Source organism: Podarcis muralis, chromosome 10 (genome assembly GCF_964188315.1).
Source record: "Podarcis muralis chromosome 10, rPodMur119.hap1.1, whole genome shotgun sequence".
Classification (NCBI taxonomy): Eukaryota; Metazoa; Chordata; class Lepidosauria; order Squamata; family Lacertidae; genus Podarcis; species Podarcis muralis.
In genome coordinates this window covers 41,225,054-41,236,832 of record NC_135664.1, presented here as the reverse complement: position 1 = coordinate 41,236,832, position 11,779 = coordinate 41,225,054, and the positions used below count along the sequence as shown (strand labels likewise).

At 43.7% G+C, this 11,779-nt stretch overlaps 1 protein-coding gene across 2 annotated transcripts in view; it reads left to right on the top strand.

The window, feature by feature from the left end:
* The first annotated feature begins 236 nt into the window (after positions 1–236).
* Positions 237–11,779, top strand: part of TMCC3 (transmembrane and coiled-coil domain family 3) — a 106,425-nt gene continuing 94,882 nt past the window's right edge. Inside the window, exon 1 of one of the 2 annotated variants that reach the window (XM_077934814.1) lies at positions 237–627. In XM_077934814.1, coding sequence (XP_077790940.1) covers positions 421–627 — 207 coding nt within the window. In that variant the 5' untranslated portion in view covers positions 237–420. The remainder of the gene's footprint in view (positions 628–11,779) is intronic. The other variant, XM_028747693.2, reaches the window with a different exon arrangement.

Genomic DNA, 11,779 nt, shown 5'->3' with positions numbered 1-11,779 from the left:
CTGTAAAGCGGCTCGCTCCTGCAGCGCCCGGCCACTCCAGCCTCCTCAGCCGGCGGCGTCGGAGCGCGCGCGAGTGAGCGAGCGAGCGTCCTTTGGGCACCTCCGAGTGCGCCTTTCCGAGCGCGCGGAAGAGCTCGCGCGCTGAGGCTAAGGGCAGGCGGAGGGAGCGGGAGCGGGAGCGGGAGCGCGAGGTAGTCCCCCGCCCGCCCGCTTCCCTCCTCGGCTTTGCTGAGGCCGGCAAGAAGCAGCAGCAACAGCAGCAGCTGCTGCCCCTGCCGCCTGGTTGGCTTGCCGCTGCGCCGCGTGCTCGAGCCGGAGGCTGCTTTGCGAGCGCCCCGCCGCCCCGCTCCAGCCAAAGGAGCCGGCGCTGGGCTCGCGGCAGCCGAGGCAGCCCTGGCTCTCGGGGGAGCGACCCTGTGCATGCTGCCACACGCATGTGCGGGCGAAGGCTCCGGGATCGGAGCCGCTGCCTCGGCGGGCATGAAATGTGCGCTCCTCGGGCTGGCGAAATCGCCCAGCAAGAAAGGCGCCGCTGAATGGCCGAGGGGGGAGCGGGAGGAAGAAGGCGAGGAAGAGCCGGCCGGAGCCAGGAGCCCCAGCCGCTGCTTGCCCAGCATGCTGAGGAAGGTAAGCCATGGATGCGGCGCTCCTCTCTCCACAGCCGCGAAGGCTGTGAGAGGAATCCCGGGCAGCAGCAGCTGCGCCTCTCTCTCTCTCCCTCGCTCCCTCCCTCGCGGCGCCGGCGAGGCTTCGCGTTCGGAATTGGCGCGCTTCGGGGCAGCGACATATGGGAGCCTCGTTTGGTTGAGACCCAGGGAAGGAAAGGAGGGCCACCACCTGCTCCGTGCGGTTCCCCTAGGGCAAATAAAATGGGGAGGTTGCCACACGTTCCTGACAGGGAGGAAACACCGGAGAGGGTACATTGCAGAGGGGGCTTTTCCGTCGGCTCTCCGGTGTCTTGCCGGCTAGTGGTGTCTTTTTATTCCAAAGGACAGTGTGTCCCAAGCCTTGCGAGCGGCTCTGTGGGTCGTACGAAAGCTGTGTCTGTGTGACAGAGAGACCCGGCGCCCTTTTACCATTTATTACACTCACGAGACGGAGCTGCTCTGCTCTCCTAGGCGTTTTTGCGGGATCTGGCCGTTAGAGTGCGCAGTTTCCCCAAAATCTCTCCCAGTTCCTCACAGTGAGGAATCTTTGGGGTTTTTTTGGGGGGGGTGTTTCCAGTAATTCGGCCTCAAGTGGTACCTTTCTCTAGGCAGATGTTTATCTTCAAATATGTGCCTTTCTTGTCGTGAGGGGGCTGTTGGTAAGGCAGTTAGCGAAAGGTCTTGTTTCGGAGCCATCTGACCTGACTGCTTCACCTCATTTTGGATGTTGGCTGTGTTTTTGCTCAGGGCGCGAAACAAAATCTCAGGCAAATCAATGGGCAAGGTTCCCATTGTCGTGCAAGGTGTCGTTTTTGTTTCTAGTCTGCTGGAGTGTGGCATGTGCTGCTCTCATGGATGCACCTCCAAGCACATCCAAATATGCCCAGCAGCCCATATATGGAGTGGACCTGGAGCCCTGCCCACCTGCGCATACCACTGCTTGAGAAGAGCATCCTGGGTTGTGGAATGTGCGTGGTTCACCTGCCCTGTTTCAGGCGTGGGCATGGGCAGTTGTGTGGACCAGAGGATGCACCCCGTGAATGTTGTGCAGAAGCAGTTCATACGCTATACGGAAGTGGAGGAAGTACCTTTTGGCCAGCTCCTGCTGTGACTCATGAAGTGGGACTTCCAGACCTTGTACCTGATTTTTCTCATTTGTAATATTCAAATAGGACTTGCAGTGCTCCATTTGTAGCAGGGTTTAGGGTGCCAGTGAGCAGCCACCCTCACTTCCTCCAGCAGACTCCATTCCACCTCCTTTGGTTTTCTGGGTTTTCCCCTCCTCAGCAGACACTGAGCACTTTCTGGTCACTCAGCATCTGGGTATGTGGTTGTTTTTTTTAAATTGTTTTGCATTTGCTTTTTACTTCCCTTAAATATTTTTTGTACTTCCGTAGACCTTAGGTTTTGCCCAAGCATGCTGATACTGACTGCTTGTTTTCCAGTTGCCCCAGTACAATCCTGCCTGCACTCAGCAACTGAGTTCACTATTAGAAGGGGTGATAAACCAACTCATTCAAAAATAGTTCTCCAATATTAAACTTGTAGCAAAATGATCATGTTAAGGGTGTCCAGAGAAGCATTTTGCATATAAAAGAAAAAACGCTGCTCTGCAGGTGAGTTTTGAGGTGTGCACTGAAGCCATATGCCCCGCAGAGCTGAAAAATTCAACAAATACAGGACCTGTGATGCTTGGATGTCTTGAGGTAAGGAAATGTCTCAAATGACACCTGGCAGTCCTAGTAACTGTAAACTCTTCTGGGAACAATTGGTAACTCCCTGCAAGGAATTCACGTGCTTGGGTATGATTCTTAGTACAGCTATTGCCCAGGTGTGTGGAAACCTATTAAGGTCAATGTAGTTCCCTGTTATTCCCATTATGACTCTGATGCAATCACTGTGACCAGTTTTGTGCCAACCTCCTTTGTCTTTCAGTTGTGTACAATCATTCTCAGTTGTGTCTAGTTAAAGAGGACTCAGATGTGAATCTAACAAGTGCAGTGATTCACAGAACTAGAGAATGTCATGGGACCTGGTAGGCAGGATAGTCAGATGTAAAAGCTGGGGCTGAAATTCCCTCTTCTACATCACTATTGAAGGTGTGTAGGTTGGAGCTACTCTTGGCCAATCTTACTGGGAGGTTATCTAGTCCAAGCCTGCTCAGTCCAAACTTAAGGCCTCTGATCTGATATGTGCGCCCAGCGGTTTCCTTAAAGCCATCTAAGGAAAAATATTCTGAATCATGGGATGAGATCCACTAGTGTGCCATGAGTGTGTCACCAGGATGCCAGGAGTCAGTTTTGGGTGGAAAAATTGATAAACACTAGGTCCTGCTAGTAAAAGATGAAGTAAAAAATGTGGGGGAACCTAAGAGGAGTTCAGGTTTATGGAACAGGATTCTGAATTAGAAGTTGAATTGCAGCATCACCTGAAGGTGTTTTTAAAAACAATCTTAAGTAATATTGTATAGCATTGCAATGTAGATTTGTGCATGCTGCTTTTATTATGAACCTCCTAGTTCACAATGTTTGCTGTGATCAATCCCACGCATAGCATGGAGCAGCGAATGACTTCTTATTCGTGGCAACTGCACTTGCTTACCTACAGGACTGTGGGCTCCATTTTGCAACTTCTGTTTGAAAAAAAATCCACTGTGCTACTTGAAATGGTTAAAGCGATATACAACTAAATCTGTGTCAATCTTGCAGCTGCTACGTCACAGTGGTGCTAGTCAGAGGAAAATTTGAGAGATTTGCATTAGGATTATTCAACATAAGCACTTTTTGAAGTCAGTAAGAAGGGCACAACTGTATGTAGCTACTCTTTTGGCTTGAAACATGATTGATTAAAGTTGTCTGAGATTGTTTCGTGTTGGGGTTCAACAAAGCCTTCCATCTGCCCACCCCCTCATTTCTGCATTTGCCTGATAGTAAATCCTGTTGGGATTGAATCAGATTGCTCCCCAGTAAATACCTACGGTATTTAAGCTTGGAGCTGTTCGGTAGCGAAACTTTCCCATCTACAGCAGAAGCCTCTCCTCACTACAGTATGTGCTTTTAGTTGCCATGGAATCCTGTACTTAAACGTAATGTTAGCTGCAGCCTCTGAGTCAACTTCATAGCACATGCTATTGTTTATGGCTCTTGCAAAGCTTAAGTAAAGGACTTCAGGTTGGCTAAGAAGAATCCTTCTCTACATTGTACTTAAACACAGAAGAGGCACTGACAGCAGCTACTTGATACAGGGGTTGCATTGTTGAAAGCAACTTGCCCTTGCCTTCGCTGAGCCAAAGAATAAGAGCTGAGAAACAGCCGTGAGCTATCTTTAGGGATTGTTGGTGTGTGGCAGTTCTGCCTGCATCTGTTGTTGGTTGCGTGGCCATGAATTATTTCACTGGCAGGAAGATAGTTTATTAGATAACACAACTTTTCATTGTTCGTTTTGTGTAAAGCTTGTCGTAATAATAGATTTAAGTAGAGAAGCACAAGGGATCTTAATGTTAATTAAAACTGGGAAGCAGAAATATGAAGAAACACCTGTTAAGATGAGTAACAGGCAGGTTGGAATCTTCATCCACAATGGCATTTTTTGTGTGCAGAGAATGGTGGCCAGCTAGCACTTCTTTTGGGGAGGGGGAGACTAACCCAAATTTTATGAAATTTAGTGGTGTTCCCACAGTTGGCACAGATGGAAGCTGAAGTGGATCAACCATCCATTTTCCTGTTGTGGTTACATGTGGATAATCCTTACATGCACAGGCTAACACATGATTAAGGGCAGATTATTTAATTATTTGGTTAAGGCAGCCTTCACCAAAAACTGGTGTTTTGGAGCTGCAGCTCTGTGCTAGCTACAGATGATGGGAATTATAAAATCTGGAGGGCACCTGGTTAGTGAAGGTTGGGTTACATGCTTACATTGTCTAGCTTAATAATTAAGCAGCAGGTAGCCTCGTATTAGGGAAGCGGGTGGCGCTGTGGTCTAAACCACTGAGCCTAGGGCTTGCCGATCGGAAGGTCGGCGGTTCGAATCCCCGCAACAGGGTGAGCTTCCATTGCTCAGTCTGAGCTCCTGCCAACCTAGCAGTTTGAAAGCACGTCAAAGTGCAAGTAGATAAATAGGTACTGCTCTGGCTGGAAGGTAAATGGCATTTCTGTGCGCTGCTCTGGTTTCACCAGAAGCAGCTTAGTTGTGCTGGCCACATGACCCGGAAAAACTGTCTGCGGACAAACGTCGGCTAGTAAAGCGAGGTGAGCGCCGCAACCCCAGAGGCGTTTGCGACTGGACTTAAGTGTCAGGGGTCCTTTATCTTTACCTTTACCTTAAGCCTTGTATTTGTGGGAAATTAATCATTCTGGCTAGTATATGTGAATAAGTTTCAGGAAAAACCCTTCCTTGCCCTTCTTTCACATTTGAGCAGTATCATTGCCCCTTGCCCCTCAAGAATTCCCAAAGCAATGTGGTGCCATTTTTTTCAGTCAGTCAGATTTGATGACCTCATCAAGTCAAATCTGAGAGATCTCATACAGCCAAATAATAAAGTCAAAAAGAAGAGATAATATTGCCTTCACTTTGGAAAGGCTTTTGATGATGTCATGCACTCACTTTTTACCCAGCACTAAAGGTTCCTAAGTAAACTTTGTGCTCCCGTAGGAGAGGACAAGAGTCCTTTTATGGAGTTCTGTTTAAAAGGGTAGGTCCTTTTATGTGTCGGTAACTGGGTAAAGGAAAGCAAATGGAGTTAATAAACTTAACTGTTTTCAAATGGAAAAAAGAAAGTAGTGGAGTTCTGCAAGAATCTAGATTTGGACCCATGGCATTTTAATTTATTATCTGGGATCAGAGGTATGCCATGTGGTAGCCCAGTTTGTGGGGGACAGCCGTTTATTCTGGATGGTAATAGCCAAGCAGGCTGAAAAGAACTCCAGAAATATCTCTCCAAATTGGATGAAAGTCAGGCATACTAGAGCAAAATCCAATATTTGATGGGAATTGGAATCCAACAATTTCTGGGAAACTACACGTCTGTCACCTCTAATCTGTGGTATAGCTGCGTTTGGAAGGGCAGTTCAGGTCCTCTAATGAAAAAAAGATACCATTAAAACTGGAAAAGAGAAGAACAATTTAAGTAGCATGAAGATTGTGGCTTTTCCCAACAAGGCAAAGCTAAAGTGCTTAGGGCTTTTTGTTAAGAAATGAGACTATTGAGAGGGGACCTGTTTGAGATTTACCAAATTTTGAATGGTCTAGAGCAGTGGTTCCAAATTAACTACGGTAAGTACAGTACTGCAGATCCCCTGTTTTTCCAAAGCCAAGCCACAGACCGCATACTTTTTGGAAATTATTATTATTAATCATTACATTTATAGATTACTTTTATCTCCCATAGATCTCGAGGTGGTGTAGATGTTTCTCTTTCCTCCCATTTCATCCTCACAACAACTTTGTGAGGTAGGTTAGGCTAAGAGACACGGTGACTGGCCCAAGGTTCACCCAGTGAGCTCCTTGGCTGAGTGGGGATTCAAACCTTGCTTTCCCAGGTCCTAGTCCAACCCTCTAACCATTATACCATGTTGATATATCAGTGGCAGTTTTTGTTGTGTGAATGGTGCCAGGGACCCCCTGGGTGGCTTATGTGGACGCCCTGAGGTCCGTGGTCCACCAGTTGGGAACCACTGGTTTAAAGAAAGAGTTCCAAGGAAGAAACATTTCTTTCTCTCTAACAATAACTAATACTACAGGGAAAAATTGTCAGCATTGTATTCCAAAGTATCATGTCACACAACCTATGAGGCCATTTTCCCCAAACCCAGGCCACCTGCCTATCAGCTGATGTCACTTGTGATGTCATCTGATAGTTGGGGTTAAATCCTGCATTGGCTCCACACCTGTTCTCAGCAGAGTTCTCAGCCAAAGCAGTAGGATTTAACTCGCTGCTCAGTTAATGGAACCTCTATGTACAGAGGCAGTGTACTTTGAACACCAGCTTCTGAGGACACACAGTAGAGGCAGACATTGCCTTCATGTCCTGCTCATAAACTTTCTGGAAGCAACTGATCGGCTGCTGTTTGGAACAGGATGCTGGACTAGGTACATCCTTAGTTTGAGCTAGCAGGTTGTTTTTTTTAAGTTGTTAGATGAAGTGATTCATTGGTCCACCATGTCACAGAGAAAAGGCTGCAAAGTTTGATAAGAAAATGCTATTTCTAGCAATAACCTGCCACTTTAAAATGTAAATAAATTACTTTTCTGAAATCACGTCACAGGCTTTGGCTAATGGTAAAACACATATTGTTGCCTTAAATGGCAATTAAAAAAAAATCTTTTGCAGGACTCAGTTAATTTTTCTGAGAACCAAAAAAAAAAACAAAAAAAAAAAAAACAAAAAAAAACCCAAACCAAACACACACACACACACACACCAGATTCAAAGAGGATTCAATCTGTGCCATTTTCATTAACCCTTTAAACATGACACCCTGTTCAATAACAATGCTAAGCCAGGCTATTGTATAAGGAAAATGCTAATTAAATCTAAACAAAAATTATACGAAGCAATATATTCGAGAAGTATATTACTAATAAACTGTAAGGTTAAGGCATTCCTTTTTTTGGATATGACAATATTAAGCTATTTTATTTTCTATTTTATATATCCAAAGACAACAAAGGCCTTAAATCAGCATCATTTTTAGCACAATCAATGGAAATACTATTGTATTTGAAGTTACCAGTTTAACAAAAAGAATATATTTTTTTTAACCATGGCACCCGACAGGGCCGGCACTAGATATTCTGCTGCCTGAGCAAGGAAGCAAACGGAGACAAACCCTCTCTCTCCCCCCCCCCCTTGTTAAGGTGCATAATATCAAAGGAAAGCCAAATTATTATGGCACATTAGGCAGAAAATCCCACAAGTACTATTTGTTCTCTCCTCCCTGGCAGTAAAAACACAATAATAAATACTTAGGAATATGCTGCCCTTTTGTGACACTCCAAACCAGCCGCCTCATTCTGCCTAATGGTAAGACTGGCGCTGGAATCTAAAAGCCAAAGCCACCAGACTTTCTTTCTACACTGTATAAAGGAGATGTTGTTCAGTGGATAAAGTCCTGGCCTTTGACTGGGAAGATCTTTGTTTAATGAAGCTGACTGAATGGCCCTGAGCAAGTAACCCTTGCAGACTAACCTACCTCACAGGGTTGTTGTTGGGATAAAATGGGATAGCCACATGAGGGTTTCCCTGGGTGTGCTGGTGGAAGATCAGGATAGAAATGGACTACCTCCTTCATTTCCGTGGGTCTTGCGTAACAGAAGCACTTGGATTGTACACTGCAGGTGCAAATGACAGGAGTCCCTTTCCTTTACCTTGCTGCAGTGTAGACAGAGCAACTGCTCTGTTTTAAACAAATCTGGTGTGTTCTGTGTCTTGCAGAAATACTCCATGTCTGACATTGGATTAGAAAGGCTGTAACCTTTGCTTCCTGTTGTTGAAAAGTGGGCCAAGTTTCTGTGTTGTTCTCAGCAGTGTATACATATTTTGAATTAAATAACTTTGAAATGTTAGCAGGCATAATAACACTGTGACTACGGGGGTAACTGCTTTTTCTTTGCCTCCAAAAGGCATTTTGACAAGCTGAATGAAAAGTGTAATATAAAGACTCTGTATTACATGATGGACTATTATGCAGTAAAATAGAATCCCATAGATATAATGTTCCCATTTTTCTTGCGCTAATTCATGCGAACACGTGAAGTCACATGTGTTAGACAGTAGTTTTCCATGTTCCTTTTTTTCCTGTGTGCCATTATTTGTGTTTTGCTGGATGTAGCAATTATTTGAAAGGCTTAGTAGCTTATAGCAGCTCACAGGGATGAGAAGGCTCTGTTTTTCACAGTTATTCTCACAGAGTTAATTGCATCACTTCGTAAATGCATTCAGTGAGCTCAGGCTGAAATGTGACATTTTGTATTAGACAGCTCTAGTCTGGTGTCTCAGCAGGCACACGGACCCTGCTGCTCTGAGGGAATTATAGGTTTGTCTCTCTCGGCAAATGTGTTTGGGTTTGCTGCAGTGTTAGTAATTCCATCCCTTTGAGGACTGAAGTATGATTGGGCCTCCTTGCCTGCTTTGGTAGGAGGAGAAAGAAAGAGGTTGTGGGTAGTGCGAGCAGCAATAAACATTAAACAAAATATGTTTTCATTGTGGGCATCGTACAAACGGATGTTTATTTCAGATTGGGGGGAGGAAGTATTTTTGTAGTTCTGAAACCATTACTATGTAATGTGAAAACATTTTTGCTATTGGAATTTTTAAATAAATCATATAATATTTATTCTGGTTAGATTAGTCATTCACATTTTTGGCAATGTTTTTCATAATCACAGCTTATATTTACTTCAATTCCTTAAACTAATTGAAGTTGTTACTGCTTAGGTCTTAATACTTAGGTTCTGAAACTAGTTGGTGCTTTCTGTCAGTTCCTCATCTTTCTATAAATCTCACTCCTCCTGAGGCTCCTCTGTTAGTATACCAGACCAGGGGATCACCACATACTCCCCTCCTAACTGGTTTGGAATTCCTCTTCTCTCTCCAGAATATCTATCCCCTTCTTACTGAATTGAAACCCAAGTAGAGCGTTCCTTCACGGTTCTACTTCTCCTTTCTCTAACTCAGCTACCAGTTCTCACTTGTCTATATACTATTAAAAGAACACCCCAGCTCAGAGACTTCCTTTTCAGCTGTAGATATCTCCTCAGAGGACTCAGCTACATTGGCAAAGAAAAAACGCTTTATATGCATTATATATGCATTATAGCACAGTGACACCAGATGGCGCTGTGGAGTTCCGATTTTGCCAACCCGATTTCTCATACAGAGTTTACAACGTGTTTAACTGAAACACTTCTTTGATGTGTCTTGATCCAGCCAGGGCGAATTACAGTTCAGAGGGTATATACCCCTATCCAACTGAATGCCAATAACCCATACTCCAGTTGCTTTTATTTTTCCTTCCCCAAGTGCTATCTCTACCCCCTCTTCTGGCTAGCTGTACTTTCAGCCAGTCAGAGTTTCCAGCCCAGCACTCTGCAAGCTCCACCACTCTTTTGCACTGGGTTGCTCTTTACATCCTTCCTGGCCCCCTTGAAAATAGGTGTCAGGGTCAAATTGGTGTTTGAATTGTGACCTGTAGAATTGTGAACTGGATTTTAAATATGGTTTGTTACAAACAAACCTGTTGTCTGAATTATCAGGGGTATTAATCAAAGATTTTTCCTATTGGTGATTTGACTTACCTTTCGATAAGTGACTGACTGGGAGATCTGAAGCACCTCTTACATGATCCATAGGGTACAACTCTACAAAAATTGCATTGCAAATCAGAAACATTTTGAAGGAACTATCATTTGCATTTGTTAACCTTTTGGCCACACTTAGACTGAATGTAGTTTGCCAAAGTACTGATGAACCTGGAAGAACAGAATGAACGGCTCAAATGATCGCATAAAAATAAAATGCCAAAAACCCACATTTGGATTTGGTTCAGAATTTAATGTCCAACAGGCTCCAAAGAGGAAGCACTTAAGAGTATTGATAACACTTAGGGAACCTAAGGTTTTCATGGCTGCTTTTTATAATTAAAAAGCTGTTTTAACAATTTAATAACGAGACTAGTAGCTTACCTTGAATATGATATACTACCCTTTGCCCCAACATAAACTATTACAACTTAGTATCCCCCTTCAACTTCCATCCTCTCTCATCACTGGCCGTGCTGGCTTGGACTGATGAGAATTGTAGCCCAACAACTTGTTGAGGGCATCACACTGGTTACACATGATCTATTAGGCCCACTGCTAGCCCATTTGCGAAGCTAAGCAGGGTCTTGTATGATTTCAAATTGGATAGGGGACCGCTTGCTGAGATTCCTGCGTTACATGTGGTTGGACTCGGAGTTCCTCCCAACTCTACAATTCTATGAGTCTATGATACACTCAATTATTCTGTTTGTATGCTTAGTTCATACAGCAAGGGTACATACAGCCATTCACATTGGCTTCTTAAGCTATAAAATTTCTGGAAATTCAGCAAATTGTGGCTGGTCCTCCATCATTATCATCACCACCACCAACAACAACATCTTAGTTAGTGGCATCAGTGCACTTGGTATTTTACAGCAGGTGTTGGGACCCTTTGGCCCTCCAGATATTGCTGAATTACAACTCCCATCCTCTTGGCCAATAACCATGTTTTCTGGAGCTAATGGGAGTTGTAGTTCAACATCCGAAGAGATAAAGGTTTACCACACCTGTTTTACAGGGTAAGTAAAAATGCCATACAGATTCCTGTCACAGTTTGGAAGGAAGTGGACAGAAGGAGAGGAGGGACAAGACTAACAAGGGATAAATTGGAGAAATCTATTTAAATGTACTTGGACTTAAATGCCATTGAGTAAGAAATGGGCAATGGGCTAAGAAATTGCTCCTTTTGAAGTGTTTGAAATGCCTTTTTGAAGCATGGGAAGTCCCAACAAAAAAATTATAATTTAGGCAGAATATTTGGACTATTTGATATGTGTATTGTATAATTTGTATAATTTGGAACATTCAATGTGATTTGATTGGATTGTTAAAATGGGAAACTTAATAAAAATGATTAAAAAAGAAAAAAGAAATGCCTTTTTGGTTCCTAAGACAAATTTTGATTTGGAGTTCAGCATTAGCATGTGCTTCTCTCATTTAATTTCCTAGTCCTTGATATAAACTTGGTTTAACTAAATCACAAATACATTTTTCATTAATTCACTTATGGCATATGATTTAGGTATTGTTGTGATACAGCTCTGGCTTACGGAATAAGTATGTTAAATTTGTAATACAGAATGATGTCTTTGCCACAGCCAATACATGTAATTTCAGGGTAGGAAGATAAACCCGTTTGCTTTTAAAAATTAGATGGGAACATTTTCTGTTCCCACCCCAGAATACCAAAATACGCTAACTATGCAGAAACGATTATACTGTGTGCTTATTTTCCCACAGCCTGTTGTTTATGCAAACCATACCCATAATTGCCTCAAGACTTCGTGAATTGTTCATGACAATTTCTCATTGCTAAGCAATCACTTAAT